This window comes from Sander lucioperca, chromosome 22 (assembly GCF_008315115.2).
Source record: "Sander lucioperca isolate FBNREF2018 chromosome 22, SLUC_FBN_1.2, whole genome shotgun sequence".
Taxonomy (NCBI): Eukaryota; Metazoa; Chordata; class Actinopteri; order Perciformes; family Percidae; genus Sander; species Sander lucioperca.
The window spans coordinates 26,006,794-26,026,505 of record NC_050194.1 but is presented as its reverse complement, the minus strand read 5'-3'; the positions used below and the strand labels follow the sequence as shown (position 1 = coordinate 26,026,505).

General features: G+C 38.4%; 1 protein-coding gene across 2 annotated transcripts in view; it reads right to left on the bottom strand.

Moving 5' to 3' along the window:
• LOC116061069 (stonustoxin subunit beta-like) overlaps positions 1 to 18,506 on the bottom strand; it is a 71,018-nt gene extending 52,512 nt beyond the window's left edge. The window contains exons 1-2 of one of the 2 annotated variants that reach the window (XM_035997424.1): positions 18,436 to 18,506; positions 17,855 to 17,954 (exon numbers count right to left, since the gene is read on the bottom strand). In XM_035997424.1, coding sequence (XP_035853317.1) covers positions 17,855 to 17,945 — 91 coding nt within the window. In that variant the 5' untranslated portion in view covers positions 17,946 to 17,954; positions 18,436 to 18,506. Of the gene's footprint in view, positions 1 to 17,854; positions 17,958 to 18,435 lie in introns of both variants that reach the window. The other variant, XM_035997425.1, reaches the window with a different exon arrangement.
• Between the last annotated feature and the right edge of the window lie 1,206 nt (positions 18,507 to 19,712).

Sequence of the window (19,712 nt, the reverse complement as noted above, 5' to 3'; positions counted from 1 at the left end):
TATCTGAAGTCTCTTTCCCGAAATTCTCCCTTGGTGCAGAATTACAGCCACTAGAGCCAGTCCCACAATGAGCTTTCCTTAGGATGTGCCATTTCTGTGTCTGTAGCTATTGAGGAGGAGAGAGGGGGGGGGGGTCTAGGTGGAGGGTGGGGGTGTGGCCTTGACCAACTGCCACTTTGCTCGTTTGAAAGCCATGATGTCTCTCTCTCATAGGTGGGCTAAATTCTCTAGGCGGACAAAGCAGAGAAAGGGGAGTTAACCTTTCCCCTTATCACCTCATAAGGAGAAGATTCCAGATCGGCCCATCTGAGCTTTCATTTTCTCAAAGGCAGAGCAGGATACCCAGAGCTTGGTTTACACATATCGCCATTTCAAGCCACTGGGGGACCATAGGCAGGCTGGGGGAGCGCATATTAATGTTACAAAACCTCATAAAGTGACATTTTCATGGCATGGGACCTTTAACTGGCTACACCTGCAGCGCACACACGGCGTAGGACTGTGTGAGTCACAGGCAACACGGAGAGCTTTTGTTTTGAGATTGTTGTCGTTTCGTCAGTTTTTGGAGCCGGTGCTGTGCTCTGAAACATCCATCTACTGTCAGCTGTTATGCAGTGATGCAGGTGAGGGAAACAAGAAATAAAAACAGAAACTCTCAAAACCAAACTGCAAATACACACATTGACTTGAAATTAAGTATTTCCTGTCTATCAATAGTATAATTTGAAAAAAACATAGACACTTTATGATCCATTTCTGTGTAAAAGGGCCACACACATTTCTTGTAAAAAAATTATAAATAGAAGACTGTCCTATTTTTACGCATGTAGAGTGAATATCTGCGGAGCATACGCACCAATAAGGTCCTGCTCTCATGTCCGGTGTAGCCAGTTTCATTGATTATAGTGGAAGTGTAGTGTTGGAACATCCGCTCTGCATTTGTGCAATGTATCAGGCCAGTTATAGTCAGCTCAGTGTGTTGCTATGGTTGTACTCAAACCAACTAGCAAACAGTTTGCAGGGCTCCGGACCCAGTAGAGATGCATGCCCAAAAGAAAAGGAGACACACAGATACTTTTAAACATTATCAAAGACTTGGATATCAACAGGTTTTTGGATATGCACAAACATCGCAACGCCGACCTTTTCAAGAAACTGGTTGAAGGAATGAAAGAGAGAGGCTGTGTTTACATGGTCCAACAAGTTTGCCATCGGTGGAAAATTTTGAAAAAAATATTCTATACTATTTTGCAAGGCTGCATGTAAACAGTAATTTTTATAGAAAATTCACTTCCATTTGCCATGTAAACAGTCTACTCAGAATATTTTCTTTTTTAGAACAAGTGCAAAAACTGGAATATTAGGTGCATGTAAACATAGTCAGTGTATTTAACAGAAAGACATTTACTCAGCCCAGGATGTTTAATAATAATAATTTAAGTAGTCTTCCTTATGTAAACCTACAATTACAGCTATTTTATTTTATATTTGACCTTTATAAATCAATGGTGTCCTGGCCACCTTAATGAAATCCAAGGTGCAGTGGTTACTGTTTAAATGGGTTAGCAGTATCTTTCCACAGATATTGAGACACACCTACTGTACTGGGAAATATAAGCCCTAGACTATAGAAGCTTCAATGATCACACCCTTTTTTGCAGAACAAATATTTGAATAGATTCCAGTTTTAATTGGTAGCTGCTGAAACACGTCTTGCACCTATGACATAACAGTCACACAAAGCAAAATCAGGTAGGCATTGATGCATTTAACAGAAAGACCTTTAGGCAAGGCAAGGCAAGGCAGCTTTATTTGTATAGGACATTTCAGAAACAGGGCAATTCAAAGTGCTTTACATGAAAACAGATTAAAACATTAAAAACAGATAAAATACGAGAATAAAAGTTACAGTGCAGTATAAGAAATCAAATATTGAAGAACAGTTAAAACAGTTAAATATATAAAAGCAGATAAAATAGGAATTTCTCTTGTTATGCTTATATAGATTGTCATACAGTGTCAACAATGCAACTTCAGTATAAGAAATGTATTTATTAGTTAAGGTAGAAGTTATTTAAAGAAAGGCAACATCAAAAAGAAGGTCTTTAGCTTTGATTTGAAAGAACTGAGAGTTGCAGCAGTCCAGCAGTTTTCTGGGAGTTTGTTCCAGATATGTGGAGCATAAAAACTGAACGCTGCTTCCCCCTGTTTAGTTCTGACTCTGGGGACAACAATCAGACCTGTCCCAGACCACCTGAGAGGTCTGGGTGGTTCATAATATAGTAGCAGATCAGAAATGTATTTTGGCCCTAAACCGTTTAGTGATTTATAAACCAACAGAAGTATTTTGAAATAAATTCTTTGAGGCACTGGAAGCCAGTGTAGAGACTTCAGAACTGGAGTGATGTGATCCACTTTCTTGGTCTTAGTGAGGACTCGAGCAGCAGCGTTCTGAATCAGCTGCAGCTGTCTGATTGATTTTTTAGGGAGACCTGTAAAGACTCTGTTACAGTAGTCAAGTCTACTGAAGATAAAAGCATGGACAAGTTTTTCCAAATCCTGCTGAGACAAAAGTCCTTTAACCCTTGATATATTCTTAAGGTGGTAATAGGCTGACTTTGTAATTGTCTTAATGTGGCTGTTAAAATTCAGGTCTGAGTCCATGACTACACCAAGATTTCTGGCTTTGTCTGTTGTTTTTAACATTATCGTTTGAAGCTGAGTGCTGACTCATGTCTTTGGAAAAACAGAGTATTTTGGTGTTTTTACTGCTTTTTATGTCTTTTACAGCAGAGTCACCCACAATCAGAGTTTGGTGCCCAGTCGTTTCCCTGTAGCTTTTTACTTTTTGAATTGCTCTCAGTCCTTACCCTGCTGTGTGACGATGAGACGCAATCCAGGTCATGTCCAGGGTAGTGCAGCAGAGGAGCAAATCTGTTCTCCACCTGCACACTCTGTTGTTGGGGAGGCATTTTGTTGCTAATTCTCCCTTTTGCAGCTGTCCACGGCTGTGTCCTACTGAGTACAGGGGTAGAAGAGGCGCTCTGCCTAGATGACAATGTAGGCCAGCCGGTCGTATCACAAATCTCAGGGCGCTGTGCCCTGCCCGTTAGTCGTCCTCCCATTTCCCAGGAAAATTATTTACTCTTAGGCTTTGCACCAAAAGAGTTCCAGGGAGGACTACCACTTGTTGATTTATTACCCATTCCACAGCCCTCCTGTTTGTCCGTAGTCTTGCTGGTGCTAGTTAGCCTGTGTGTTGGCATGCTTTTGTCCAATGTTTTGGGTCAATGGTAAAGTGGTGTCATTTCCACATGATCCGTTTACTTCCACGTTTACTTCCACGTTTACTTCCACGTTTACTTCTAACTGGTAAATTTTGGTTTCCAGAACTGCAATCTTCTGAAGGAGTTTGTAGTAGTCCTCCATGGAGAAGGGAGGCATCTTGCTGCTAATTAGCTTTAGCTACAGTCACTTTAGGACAGGCTTGAGCTATTGGTAGGTCACGCTCACGCAGAAAAATGTTGAAATATGGCAATAGCCTACTATGTCTACAAAAAATGTATAGTCCAGTGATTTATAAGTATCCAAGATCTGCTGCTCATAGTTTCTCTCAGAGGAAAAGCAAGATTATCAGCAGAAATATGCAAGCAGAGGCAGGAGCAAGCAGCAAAGCGTCTGCACTGTAAGAAGTAGGAAGACCAGGGAGTTTAATAGTTTAGGTAGCTTTCATAACATAAAACCACAATAATACAACTTATTATGAAGCAATTTCTATAATATTAATGGTTTGACTTAGAGATGCCTTTGATTGATCGACCGCTGATTATTATTGGTCGATATTTTCGTATAAAAGCATGATCGGCTCCTCTTAAAAAAAAGAAAAGTGCACACAAAGTAAGACAAAAATTACACATATGGTACAAAAGATTAAAACACCTCAACAGCAAAGAAACATGTTTCATGATATCTTCAGATCCAGATCTTAACTGGTAGCACTGATTTTGGTTTAGCAACAGGACAGACTGATGTATAAAAGAGTTCTTGAGCCTGTTGTGTCTAAAAGAAGGGACTCTAAATCACCTGTTAGAAGGCAAAAGTTGGTATTCATAATTTAAAACATGCATGGAGTCAGAAGAGCGTGCTCGTATTGTGGTTTGTTTGAAAGGAGTTTGCAACAGATGGAAAGAATCACGCTACTTCTGTGGAAAGAATACTTGAATAGATTTCAGTTTTTCTTCCTTTTTCAAAGTGTTAGCAGAGTCTTTCCACAGAAATTGAGAAACACCTACTGGGAAATATAACTCTAAATATGATAGATAGGATAATATGTATCCTATAGAATGAGTGTAATGAGTATATAATTCATCTCCTCTCAAAAATAAGAAACGTACACACAAAGCATTTAAACAATTGCACATATCATAAAAAAGATTAAAACACATCAACAGCAAAGAAACATGTTTCATGATATCCTCAGATCCAGATCTTAACTGGCAGCACGCTGATTTTGGTTTAGCAACAGGACAGACTGATGTATAAAAGAGTTGTTGAGCCTGTTGTGTCCAAACGAAGGGATTCTAAATCACCTGTTAGAAGACAAAAGTTGGTATTCATAATTTAAAACATGCATGGAGTCAGAAGAGACACTGTTAGCGAGCCTGAGCATGCTCTTATTTAGGGTTGTATGAAAGGAGTTTCTCCTGTGGAATGAATACCTGGATAGATTCCAGTTTTACTTGGTAGCTGCTGGGACATGTCTTGCACCTATGATCTAACAGTCACAGAAAGAAATTCAGATGGGCAATAATGAGTTCATGCACACTAATATTCCACTATTATTCCTAATATAACAATATTCTGAATTTGATACAGGTCATGTAAACAGCATATTCTGTTTGGATATCCCGAAAAAAGGCCGGTTTCCGAATTAAGCATTTTCCTATTAAGACATGTGGGATATGCCAGTATTATTTGGGTTTTAGAAGAATTCTTTGGACATGTATACAGCACATTGGGGATATGCGTCTCAATCTGGGTTTTTGACATTTAGGACAGTTTACGGTAGTGGTGGGCGGAAAATGAAACAAAGGCAAGCTGTATAATTTGTGAAAAGGCGTAACAACAAATTATACAAGCAAATTCTTTACTGGGTTTTAAATTATTAATAATCCAAAGGTGAATTCACAAAAACACTTAGGAAAAAAAAAAGACTTAATGGAGAGCTTTTGTTTTGAGATTGTTGTCGTTTCTTCAGTTTTTGGAGCCGGTGCTGTGCTCTGAAACGTCCATCTACTGTCAGCTGTTATGCAGTGATGCAGGTGAGGGAAACAAGAAATAACAACAGAAACTCTCAAAACCAAACTGCCAATACACACATTGACTTGACATTAAGTATTTCCTGTCTATCGATAGTATAATTTGAAAGAAACATAGACACTTTATGATCCATTTCTGTGTAAAAGAGCCACACACATTTCTTGTAAAAAAAATATAAACAGAAGACTGTCCTATTTTTACGCGTATAGAGTGAATATCTGCGGAGCATACGCACCAATAAGGTGCTGCTCTCATGTCCGGTGTAGCCAGTTTCATTGATTATAGTGGAAGTGTAGTGTTGGAACATCCGCTCTGCATTTGTTATGCATGCAATGTATCAGGCCGGTTATAGTCAGCTCAGTGTGTTGCTATGGTTGTTGTACTCAAACCAACTAGCAACACACATGCATGCCCAAAAGAAAAGGAGACACACAGATACTTTTAAACATTATCAAAGTCTTGGATATCAACAGGTTTTTGGATATGCACAAACATCACAACGCCGACCTTTTCAAGAAACTGGTTGAAGGAATGAAAGAGAGAGGCTGTGTTGACATGGTCCAACAAGTTTGAATGAAGGAAAATTTTGAAAAAATGATTCTATACTATTTTGCAAGGCTGCATGTAAACAGTAATTTTTATAGAAAATTCACTTCCATTTGCCATGTAAACAGCCTACTCAGAATATTGTCTTTTTTAGAACAAGTGCAAAAACTGGAATATTAGGTGCATGTAAACATAGTCAGTGTATTTAACAGAAAGACATTTACTCAGCCCAGGATGTTTAATAATAATAATTTAAGTAGTCTTCCTTATGTAAACCTACAATTACAGCTATTTTATTTTATATTTGACCTTTATAAATCAATGGTGTCCTGGCCACCTTAATGAAATCCAAGGTGCAGTGGTTACTGTTTAAATGGGTTAGCAGTATCTTTCCACAGATATTGAGACACACCTACTGTACTGGGAAATATAAGCCCTAGACTATAGAAGCTTCAATGATCACACCCTTTTTGCAGAACAAATATTTGAATAGATTCCAGTTTTAATTGGTAGCTGCTGAAACACGTCTTGCACCTATGACATAACAGTCACACAAAACAAAATCAGGTAGGCATTGATGCATTTAACAGAAAGACCTTTACTCAGACCAGGGAGTTTAATAGTTTAGGTAGCTTTCATAACATAAAACCACTATAACTACAACTTATCATCAAGCAATTTCTATAATATTAATGGTTTGAGTTAGAGATGCCCTTGATTGATCGACCGCCGATTATTATTGGTCGACATTTTCGTAGAAACGCATCATCGGCTCCTCTTAAAAAAAGAAAAGTGCACACAAAGTAAGCACTCACAGCAAATCATCTCTCAGCCAAAACATAGCAGTCACTCTGCTGCTATTCTTAAAGTATAATTCCACTTTTTTACAAATTAGCTCTTTAATATAATAATGTATAATATACATACGTGTGTGTATGTATGTATGTATGTGTGTGTGTGTGTGTGTGTGTGTGTGTGTGTGTGTGTGTGTGTATATATATATATATATATATATGTCAAAAGTATTCGCATCCATTCCTCAGGTAGAAGTATAGATACTAGGGTTTAAAAAGACTCCTGTAGAAGTTGAAGCATCAACTCAAGCTTTTTACACAAGTAAAAGTACTGGTTTCAAAATTACTTAAAGTATATAGTTATGTAAGGGAAAAAAATAATATCAAATTGCTTTTTCTTATTAGACGATGAGTTTTGGAAACAATTAGCTCGTGGTACTTGGTTGTGCAGAGCTTGCAGCGCATTCAAAAGGTGTTTTTGCATCCAATCATTTCAAAAACTTCTTCCAGGTACGGCCAGGGATGTAGAAGGGTTGGCTGGTCTTCCTGGCTACCAACCTCCTCGCTGGTGCTTGGTCGGGACATTTAGCTCGAGTTCTCTTGAGTCTCTGCCACGGACATCTTCACTCGCTGGAGTGTGACGTGATGTATGTCATGTGCAGGTGCGATGGATCGCGTACAAACCAATAGGGTGTCGGAAGGGTATATGTTTATACTTCTCATCCAACCATGATCAAATTCACTCTATCCGGATGGCGTGATTTATCTGGATAGGTTTTTTTTTTTTTTTTTAACGATGACAAGCCGGAATGAAAACAAGCCAAACTGAAATAGGAGTAACGAGGCTATTTTTAAAATGTAAGGAGTAGAAAGTACAGATAATTGCGTAAAAATGTAAGGAGTAGAAGTAAAAAGTCTGCTGTAAAATAATTACTCCAGTAAAGTATAAATACCCAACATGTCAGTAAGTAAGTAAGGTAACAAAGTATTTGTACTTCGTTAGTTAACACCCCTGGTGTGTGTGTGTGTGTGTGTGTGTGTGTGTGTGTGTGTGTGTGTGTGTGTGTGTGTGTGTGTCATAATTAGCATGGAGGTTATTGCAGTGTGCATTTTTCTATAGTTGGGTTGCATTTATTTTTTTTCTTACTTCCAGTACTGAGAAGCAAAAAAGGTTACAAAATATTCCATAAATTACAGATAATGAAGTAGTGAAAATGTAGTGAGCTACCAACACTGTTTGACACAAAATATGTTCATGTGTTTATTAGTAATAGCCACTGTTTCAGCAGTTTAAGCTTAAAAAGGGAACAACACATATTAAACAGTCAGTTTTAATAAAGAAAATTCTGCCTGCGTCAATACCCAGAGCTCGTTAAAAAACACTCAGAAACCACACTGGACTCTCAGCACACACACATTAATAAAATGCTCACAGTGACGAAAAACACACTCTCAACTCAATGTTTGATATTGTAATAATGTTCAGTGTAGCTACAGTTAGTGGTCCAACCTGACCTAAAAACGTAACTAGTTCAATATTAATTTAGTAAAAGTTACAAGGTACTACTTGTTTTGTTTTTGTTTCAAGTGAATTTTAGAAAATTAGACAATGCATTATGTGAAAATAAATGAATGAAAAATAACTTGCTAAAACAGCTATTAAATGAAAAAAAAAAAACTACTACTATGCAGTTCAAGATGCTTGATGCGGGCTGGTGAATACTTAGTCAGTCTGTCCATCCATCCATCTTTAGATAGTAAATCTTTGCATGCTGTTTTCTTTTAGCACGGCTAACGCAACAACCCCATTTGATTTGTCAGTACTTTGTTCCCATCTACACCTTATTTACACACACACACACACACACACACACACACACACACACACACACACACACACACTCACACACTCACACACTCCAGGTTGGCCAAGCTGTGTTTTATCGGTCATATAAGCATATGTAAGCTTCCTGAGAAAGCAAATTGCTGCAGATGCTTTCTCCTGATGAGACAAGTAATTCGTTTGATTATTCAACAACAATTAAGTCCATTCAAGAGGACTCCTGCTGCGTGGGAGCGGTGTGTGCGTGTGTGTGTGTGTGTGTGTGTGTGTGTGTGTGTGTGTGTGTGTGTGTGTGTGTAAAACAACCTGTGTATATACAGTATATACAAATATATAAAAAGGAATCTGAAAACAACCTGAGGTACTGCAGACAAAAGAACAACTGCAGATGCAGATAAATGGGCATATTAAGATTTCGTTTGTGAACTTTGGGCTGTTAGATTAGGAAACGCAAATAAAAGTCACACAGACTTATTCTCAGCAAAAAGACTTACATACAGCAAGCGTCTACTAGAGGCTGCACTTAAAGAGAAACATTATAAAGTGGACTGGAGGCTGTGCCAGCTTGTGTTGTTCAGTAGTCAGTGAACGTCTCTGATTGGCCGAGCAGCAGAGCGCCGCTGACTCCTCAACAGCACAGACTGGACGAGACAAAACCAGAATGCTAAAACACAGCATCTGCTCTTTTCTTCTCCATCACACACACAAAATTCTAAACTGTACATGTGAGGACCCTTACTGGCCTAATACATTCCCTAACCTTTGACCCCAACTTTAAGTTGGTCGCACTGTCAACACTTCAGGAGTTCAGGAGAATCAGGCGGTGTCACAGCGACACCACATGCTGAGAAAAAGTCAACAAAAGGCTTCAGCTCAACATGGCAAGTGTGCGTGAATACCTGAGTGAAGGAGAGGCAGAGAAAGCTTAAAAATAAATGTATTGAATGTCAGAAAGCAAGAAAGAGCCAGATGAAGATGGATCTGCTTGCCATTAAAAAAAATTATTTCAAGGCAGCAGGCCATGCCTAAAGCAAGTTTGGCTACAATGATTAATTAATGTTCACACCAATCCCATAGGAGTGTGTGTGTGTGTGTGTGTGTGTGTGTGTGTGTGTGTGTGTGTGTGTGTGTGTGTGTGTGTGCTCGCCACTGTAGTTTTTAATCAAACAAACAGAAGGAAAGGGGGCATTTGTTTGTGACTATTTGCAGCGGCAGATTAAATCATTTGAGTCTGCACAAAAACAAAAATGTAAAGAAATAAATGTGCTTTTACATCTCAAAGTTTAGGAGTCATTTTGGAAAAATAAACAAATGTTTAAATAATCTTTCCACCAAGTTTAATTGAATACATTTATTTGTGAGATCTCTCACAAACTAGCAAATAGAGCCAGATCAAATCCTCCATGGACGTCGTAAAAAAAAGAAAAGAACAGCAATAAAAGTTAAGTGTGTGATTTGTAGTTGACGGGTCAAAACCCCCCAGTGTAGGGAAGACACAGCTGTCCTCACGCCTGACACTCAAACTGGTTCTTGTAAGAACAGATGTAAAGAAGACGCACGGCAGCACAAATCATCTCATCTGCTAGATCTGGGAGTTCTCTAACCTGGAGTGTTGTAAGAACAAGCAGCTCTGCTAAAACTTCATCTCAAACAAACGCCTCGCTGTGCGACTTCTTTGTATGACCTCGTCCTTCCAGCTCGCTTTCCTTGAGCCAGTGTATTTCAACATTGTTTGCCTGACCTCTCGCTCTGTTTTCCCACCTTATTCCTCTTCCAACACTTTCAAACTTCCCTCTCACTATGTCTGCAGTGCTGCAAACATCCAGTCTTATGCAGAAAGTTCAAATATTCCCTCGACTCCACTCGTCCTTCTCTTCTATCTCCTTTATCAGTCTTCTGCCGTTGCTCTGTCTGGACAGACGGGAACCTTCTTTTCCCACCACACAAAACTCCATGGGGGACAGATTTCAGCATTGCATGTTAAATTATTGATGAAGCGTCCCTTTCCTCGTCTCTGAGGCTTCGTGCTGAGGGAAAACCTAAAGCTCAGAGGCACTCAGACAGACACACACACACACACACACACACACACACACACAGAAAATAACTTTGCATGGTTGCATGATCTTAGAGTAATTAATTCATATCTGTCTGCAAGTTCTAAGACAGACAAAACACACATGCAGTACATAACTTCATGGTTGGACAGGATGAGTTTCCATCTAAAGTCCCAACAGTGACACCTCCAGGCTGTAAAGGTTCATTACACCTCATTATAAAGTGATAGAACAAACATGCTGATGTTTAACAGAACAATCTCAAATCAATGAAGCAGTTATTTATTAAAAAAAAAAAATGGGAATATGAATATAGAATTATGCACTTCTGTTTTCTACAGTCTCAAACCCCATAGCCCTTTATTAATTAAATGTGTTTACTTAAACACTCACTTTCTTATGGATTTGACTTGTTTTATCTGAAATGTGAAGCTCTTCAGCCTCGTGCCAGGAACGCTGTCCATGGTGCTGACTCTGGTATCTGTCTTCACTCAGAGCAGCTTTCTCTGGGTGAGAATAGAGACACTGTCCATGGTGCTGACTCTGGTATCTGTCTTCACTCAGAGCAGCTTTCTCTGGGTGAGAATAGAGACACTGTCCATGGTGCTGACTCTGGTATCTGTCTTCACTCAGAGCAGCTTTCTCTGGGTGAGAATAGAGACACTGTCCATGGTGCTGACTCTGGTATCTGTCTTCACTCAGAGCAGCTTTCTCTGGGTGAGAATAGAGACACTGTCCAGGCTGCTGAAAGTACCTTAAGAGTTATCTGAAGAACCAAAACAACAACTTTAGGGTAGATTATTTTCATTGTCGATTAATCTGTTTATATTTTTTAATACATTAAGTGTTTAGAAAATAATCATTCGTAAATTAACTTTAAAATTACTTATCTCACGAAAGAAAAAGCTTACAAACAGACCGTTTGGGATTTTTGCTTTAAAAGTGACGGATCGATTATCTAAATAGTTGATCAACTTAACGATCAACTAATTGTTTCAGCTTCAAAGGACTCTAAGGTGTGTAAAGAGGTATATTCAGTTGTACAAATTATTTCAAATTCACTGACCAGACTGGCATTTCTCTTTATTAACCTACCAAACTCACACACTGTTGAAGCATTTTCAGTGTAATCCAACTCACCTGGCATTTAGAGAGCAGTTTTAAGCTTGACCAGCCAAATGTGCATCATCTCTCTGGACTGAAGAAACTGGTCAATCCTTAAAATCTAAGATTTAAAAAGGACTGAGGTAGAGCAGCAGGAGAGACTGTAGGAATTCCTCAGTCTATGAATAATGTAGGCCTTGGAGAACGCTTTGACAGGATGTCAAAACATGTCATTTTGAGTCCCCCAAAAGAAGTCTGGCTTCGACTGCAGAAGAAACACTGGCTCCGTTTCCTTCATCGTCACCCTGACAGACGTGGAACCAGCCAAGGCAGAAGCACAGCTGTCAATCAGAACTTCTGTACACAGTAAAGTCAGTCGACACAACCGAGGCTGAGAGGAACCAGACGCTGCAGTCTGAAACTGATAAATAATCTCAAACATGACCTCAAGGGCTTCACAATACAACGCTTACTGTAGTTATCTACAGCAAACAGAGATTAAGAGTAAGAATGAAAGTTTGAATATATGGAATGGAAGTTGCCAGTCCACTACACACTTTAAAAAGGAAATAACATAACAAATCAAGTCTTTATTGAAACTATGCTGAGGAAGTCAAGTCATTTAAGTCAATACAAATCATGTAAAATCAAAGATCTCCTTCCTCTCTCATCAGCTGGAGTGCAGGATTCTTTCCATGACAAAACACACCAATTAAAGAAAGAATCGGATAAGCCACCAATTTGTTATGACCCGGCTCTTAAGCCACAACAAATCGGAGACACACCATGATAAAGTCTTATAAATGTACTGGGAATTACTGGAATTGTGGGGTATTTGTAAATTATAGAGTGTGGTCTAGACCTACTCTCTCTATATATATATATATATATATATATATATATATATATATATATATATATATATATATATATATATATATATATATAACTCTTGTTATGAACTGATACTATAAATAAAATTGAATTGAATTAAACAAATACACTTTATTGACCAAATCAATGCAAATTAGACCAAAGTAAAGGTGGGTTGTGGTTGTCAGTACAGTCAGTGGTGTAAGTGTTGACCAGTGTGTATAAAGTGCAGACAAAGTGTACAGATAAACTAAAGCAACATAACCAAACCAACAGAAAAGTTAAGAACAGAACAAATCAAGTATTTACTGAAACTGCTGATGAAGTCACAAAGAAAATAGTTTTACATTTAAGTCAATAAAAATCATGTTATATTAAAAATGTCGTTCCTCTCTCATCAGCTGGAGGGCAACATTGTTTCCATGACAAAACGCCCCAATTTGTTATGACCTGGCTCTTTAGCCACAACAAATGAGACATTATGATAAAGTTTTACAAAAATACACTTTATTAACCAAATCAATCCAAATTAGACCAAAGTAAAAGATAATTAAGGTGTGGTTTCTGATTGTCAGTAGAGTCAGTGGTGTAAGTGTGCATGAGTGTGTATGAAGTGCAGACAAAGCGTACAGATAAACTAAAGAAAGGTAACCAAACCTGCAGAGATGAAGGGAGATCTGGATCAGAATCAGCCAGCAGACAGAGAGACATCTGTGTAACGTTCAGCCCCCACAAAACGTAGCAACGCATTTTTTAAAACTGAAACGGGGGTGCGTTGAACACCCGGTTGTGGGCACCAGCGCTCTGCCTTTTTATTACCACGAGTTAACAGACACGTCTCTGCTGATTGGGTATCACCTGAGACACAGCCAATTAACGAGAGACACGCCCACCCAACGAGAGAAAACATATATATATATATATATATATATATATATATATATATATATACACATACACATACACATATATATACACATATATATATATACACACACACACATATATATATATATATATATACACATATATATATATATATATATATATATATATATATATATATATATATATACACACACACACACATATATATATACATATATACATATATATATATATAAACACATATATATATATATATATATATATATATATATATATATATATATATATATATACATATATACATATATATACATATATATACACACAAATATATATACACATATATACATATATATACACATATATACATATATATATATATATATATATATATATATATATATATATATATATATATATATATATATATATACACACACACACACTATATATATATATATATATATATATATATATATATATATAACAAGAGCCTGCACAGTTTTTGCACAGTGAGAAGTGCAGACATGCAACTCTTCTGTTGATGACTTTCAACCCATCGGTGTTGTTGTACTCACCTGTCTCTACAGCATCCTGCAAGCCTTGCATTCAATGTCGCCCTCCACGGTCTGATATGACCCGTCCACTCAGCCTCTACCGTTCCATTGGGCTCCAATATTGAGCCAAGAATAAGCACTCATGACAGGGGTTGATTGTCAAAAACAGCAGAAAAGACTAAAAGGTAGAAGGCCTTTCTGGTAGATCCACCATGAATCTTCATTCGCCCGTCGGCCATGGATTTACATCCTGCATGTGTTTGTTTCCTCTCACTAAAGATTGATCCTTCATTTTAATTCACTGTTGTACATTTTAACTGTTAAAGAGCAGCAAAACTCTGGCCTTGCAGCCCCCACTGACACAGTTATCAGTTCCACCTGTGCATTTCCTCTTCATCTCTGTGTGAAGTTATGGCAGTTTAAACACTACTAGGCATATGACTGCCCTCCTCAGGAAGTCACTTTAAAGGCTCTGAACACCCACACAGGTGTTTTCAGTTAACCTGGCTGATTGGACCTCTTCTCAGGACTGTGTCTTTAGACTGATTCATTGACATCTTCCTGAGCTTCCTGTTATCTTTATTACACCTGTTAGGGTGGTACAAATGACACCTTCATCCTTCTTATTGGTCATCAAAGCTTCGCCCCCCCTTTAACCTGAGCAGAGGTCTAATCAGCCAGCAGAACTGAAATCACCTGTTTGGGTGTTCAGAGGCTTTAACAAATGTTCATATATAACCCTATTAGGGTTGTGCCGATGGCCAACGTCACGATGGAGAGCCACCATCGTGATGTCACGCCCCCCACCCTGTCAAGCACACGCTAATCCTAGTCGCGGGCACTGGACGAGAAATTGACAGAGATGGGGACTCGAATCTGAGACTCGGACTCGAGTCGCACTTAAGTCGCACTAACAGCTGACTTCAGACTTGACTCGGACTCGACCCAAAAGACTTCAGACTTGCTTCGAGACTCGTCATCAACCTGTTTTCATGCAATTATTGCTTTTTAAATCTAAATTTATTCATGTATTTCTATTTTCTTTTATTGGCGCATATACGTTGGGGAAACGTATGACGAGCCTCATGTCCCCAGCCCTTTGCCATAACGTGCAACATAACGCATGTGTTATGCCTTATGTGCGCACACTCACATATTAAAAAAAATGCATTGACGATGGCGACACCAAGTCCTCCCGGAGTTGTGCCTGTTGTCATTAGTTTTGCTTTCAATAACTTGGTAAACTGTGGCAGTAAGCACACAGCTACATACAAGGTGTGTGGCATCAAGATAAATGATGCCGGATCAACAACGTCAAACTTCATCAGGCATCTCAAAACACATCCAAATAGGTCAGTTACTCACACGCTAATGTGAAAGAGACGTTACATTAGCATATATCATCACAGGTAACAAGCTAACCATCGCAAAGTGTTGTGCTAATGCTGGGAACAGGCAAATTGTATCGTTATACAAGACATCCATGGCACACAGGAGGCGGGACGCACAGATCCATACGCTGTTGGGTGGGCAAACTCTTGTGATGCGTAATTGATCCCGTGGTTGATTTGTAGACTATTAAGTGAACAAGGTGTACCCGGTCCACCAAACACTGGGCCGTCTTGACTGTTTTAATTCTGCACATACTTCTGTTACTGTAGTCCTATTTACTATTTCATTATTTCATCCATGCGTGGCGCAGCGGATCCGTGCACACTGTCACCTGCCGTGGAGACGCTGGCCTCACTAACCTCTCCTCCTCTGAGTCAGATCTCCCTCGCGCTGGACTCAGTTTCACTGAGCGTACTAACACTTAGAAAATAAATAAATGGCATTACATCAGTGAGTTCAAACTGCTTATTGTGCGTAATTTGGACTGACACTGAGATGCATGTTGTTCTGTAACTGGTGTGGCGCTGCCACTATTCTCTTGATTTCCACTTTGACATTAGACATTTTTTTCAGTGAAAGAGACGTTACATTTAGCATATATCGTCACAGGTAACAAGCTAACCATCGCAGTGTTGTGCTAATGCTGCGAACAGACAAATTGTATCTTTATATTTTATATGATGTGACAGACTTAGGTTAATATTTCACCAAGCCCGAGGGCTAGAGGGATGTGTTAAGTAGACCCCATAAAGTTATCCTCCAACTGATTTTGATACTGTACTATATGGATGGTAGCTAGAGGACATGCTTGGAAATCATAAGATTTAACAATACAGTGTTAGGGACAGATCAGATCAGGCCAGAGACTTGAGACTTGACTTGAACTTGCCCCTCAAAGACTTGAGACTTGACTTGGACTCGAGGTCAAAGACTTGAGACTCGACTTGGACTTGCAACAATCAAGTTTTCTTCTGGTTCTGGTCCAAATTCACACTGATATCAACTACATAACACTACTACGAGCTATTTCATAAATGTACATTCTTACTACATCGTAATAAGGGTTACAAATACTTATATAATACTCCTTTGCAACTCATTTATAAATGCTTTGTAAAGCATAGCAAGTCCTCACTTTAGATGGGCTCACGCCATGTAGTTAACTAATCAGTAGTAACTCATGAGTTAATCATGAATTGATGTTTTGGTAAGTGCTTGTTAAAGATGCATTAACACACTAACTGTCTGTAGGCATATTTCTGAAGGCATGTCCAAATAGAACAATACATGTGTGTGTCCAGGTTCTGTTAGCCTTAGCAACTCATTTATAAATGCTATGTAAAGCATAGAAAGTACTCACTTTAGATGGGCTCACGCAATATACTTAACTAACCAGTAGTAACTCATGAGTTAATCATGGATTACATTATTGGTAAGTATTTGTAACAGATATATTATCACCCCAGCTATTAGTTCAGGCCTATTTATAAATCATAACATTTTATTTAAGGCATGAACAAATTTAGGTCTAGATAGTCCGTTAATCATTAACTTCCTAGTTTTAACCGACCTTAAACATTCCTGAGTACCTAGTTAATAATGGTAAGAAGACTTCATTTACAAATGGTTAATGCATCATTTAGGAATTATTAAAAACATCAACTGATAAACGTTTTACATGGGCTTACTTAATATAGACCAACCATTTACTAACTGTATTTACTAATGCTTTACTGATTAGAATGAATGTAGGCACTATGATTTACAAATGATAAACAAAGACATTACTAATAGTTTGTAGATAGTTTATAAAGGGAAAATTATTTAATTTACCAATGGTTTTTGCAATGCTTATTAAGTGTCAAACTTCTATTTATAAACATAATTATTGAGAGCTTTATTTACTATGAACAAACCATTTATGAGTGTGTATACAGATGCTTTATTTATGAGAATTAACATAGGAGCAATGCTTTACAAATGATGAACAAAGCATTTAGTAATAGTTAGCAACTGGTTTATAATGGGAAATGTACTTACAAACATATTTTTTAGATAGGCTTATTTACTATGAACAAACCATTCATAACTATGTGAACAAATGCTTTACTGATGATGAATTATGTATAAACAATAAATTAATAATGATGAACAAACCATTAACTAATAGGCTTATTTACTATGAACAAACCATTTATAACTGTGCGAACAAATACTTTACTCATGATAAACTATGTATGAACAATTAATTCATAATAATCAACAAACCATTAACTAATAGGCTTATTTACTATGAACAAACCATTTATAACTGTGCGAACAAATACTTTACTCATGATAAACTATGTATGAACAATTAATTCATAATAATGAACAAACCATTAACTAATAGGTAACTAATGCTTAACAAATGATGAATTATGGATAGTTATGTTTGTGTGTGTGTGTGTGTGTGTGTGTGTGAATGTAGTCAACACTTACCTGGGATCAGTTTATCTCTCCGAGCATCATAGAGCATTCCCAGGGTGAAAGGTCGACCCAGGGCAGCAACGGTCTTATTATCTGAGGCCATTTCTCCAACCTGTTGAGAAAAGTGAACACAGCCTTCAGTACTTAAGGGCTTTGAAAGAGAAAGCTGCCTGTCCAAAGGCTGAAGAGCGAAAGGGTACAGTGCAGTTATGTATGGAAGCTATTCGACCTTACAGAACCAGCGGCACGGTAAGTGACAAATTTGCACAAACAGGTAGGAGCCAAGCCATTTAGGATTTTGTAGACTGTACACAAATTTGAAAACACTCTAAAATACTTAATGTACACTCTAAAGTAGTACGAGTGTTGAGGATATCTAACACTGTGAGTCAACTCTCCTCCTTTACACACACAGGAAGACGACAAAGATGAAGACAGACAGACTGACGGTCTGTGGTGATTAGAAATACAGTATTTCCCTGTAGATTCTAGTCTGACACTGACAGTCTTACACAGTTCAGTAAAAGTCTAAATATACATATATATATATGTATGTTTTTCACCCTCTGTCTCTGTGTCCAGTTTGTCCTCACCTGGTGAAGTTGTGTAGATCAGATGAGTTGTGAGAGAGTCTTCTTGACTTCCAACTGGTCTTCCAGTGTGATGATCTGAGCTGTGAGGTTACTTATATCCTGTCAGATACTCTCTTCTACTGACTCCTCCCATGAAATGCCTCAACATGCTGACATCAACCATATCGAAACAGTTGTACATTTTATTTCCAAATTGTATATATTTTTAAATATTGCTAGTGTATTATTCTATTATTATTTCATGTATATTTTTTCCTATTATTTAATGTTTACTCTGTACTAAGGCATGGATACCCGACCCGGGCCGGGCCGGGTTTGGACAGATAGTTAGAAATGATGGTCGGGTTCGGGCCGGGCTCGGTCACATCAGCGTGATAAGGCATTTGTTGTAAAATGGTGTTGCGGCTCCTTTAAGAGAGCTCAGTGTGTGTGTAAAGTGGGCAGAAGAGAGATAGAGGAAGAGGAAGCAGACGTGTAGATGTGACCGGAGCAGAGTTGGTGGAATAAGTTTAAGTTTTGTACACAGTGTGTGCGGTGTCCGAGATAAACTCCAGACTGAAAACCAAGTTCATTCATCTGCTCACCAGAAACGGGATTTTAACCCCGACATTATATAACGTCGGCCCTGGAGGTAACCAGTCTCCCCTGGTTTTCTGATCACGGTCGGAATCGAAGCAAGCAGGAAAGGTTAACACATTGAACATTTTAAATTAAACAGATTATTAACGTGTGCTTGTTCCCCCGTGTGCGCTGATGCGCTCATCTGTTGACATTTCCGAATGTCTTCCAGTTGCTTAATAAAAGCGGGCTTTCCACATAAACAAACGTACATGTGTTATTAGTATGAGAAAAAAAACAACGAGATTTTAACTGTGTCGGGCTCGGGTCGGGCTCGGACATAAATATCATAATGCCTGACGGGCTCGGGCCGGGTTCGGTCACGGCTCTGTCGGGCTCGGGCCGGGTTCGGACGGAAAAATTCGGCCCGATCCAGGCTCTACTCTGTACGTGTGCTGTGTGTCTGAAATTTTGCTGCTGCAACAATGTTATTTCCCATTTTTTTGGGATCAATAAAAAAATCTATCTATCTATCTATCTATCTATCTATCTATCTATCTATCTATCTATCTATCTTCTTTATGTAACAGGCCTGTAGGCAGACTTTAATTTTGTTATAATTTAACAATGAGGTTTGATTTAATGTCATCATTGGCAAGACAATGAGGCTAGTAAGCATCACTGAAGTGCCAATAATATGACATTAAATTGAACCCTCC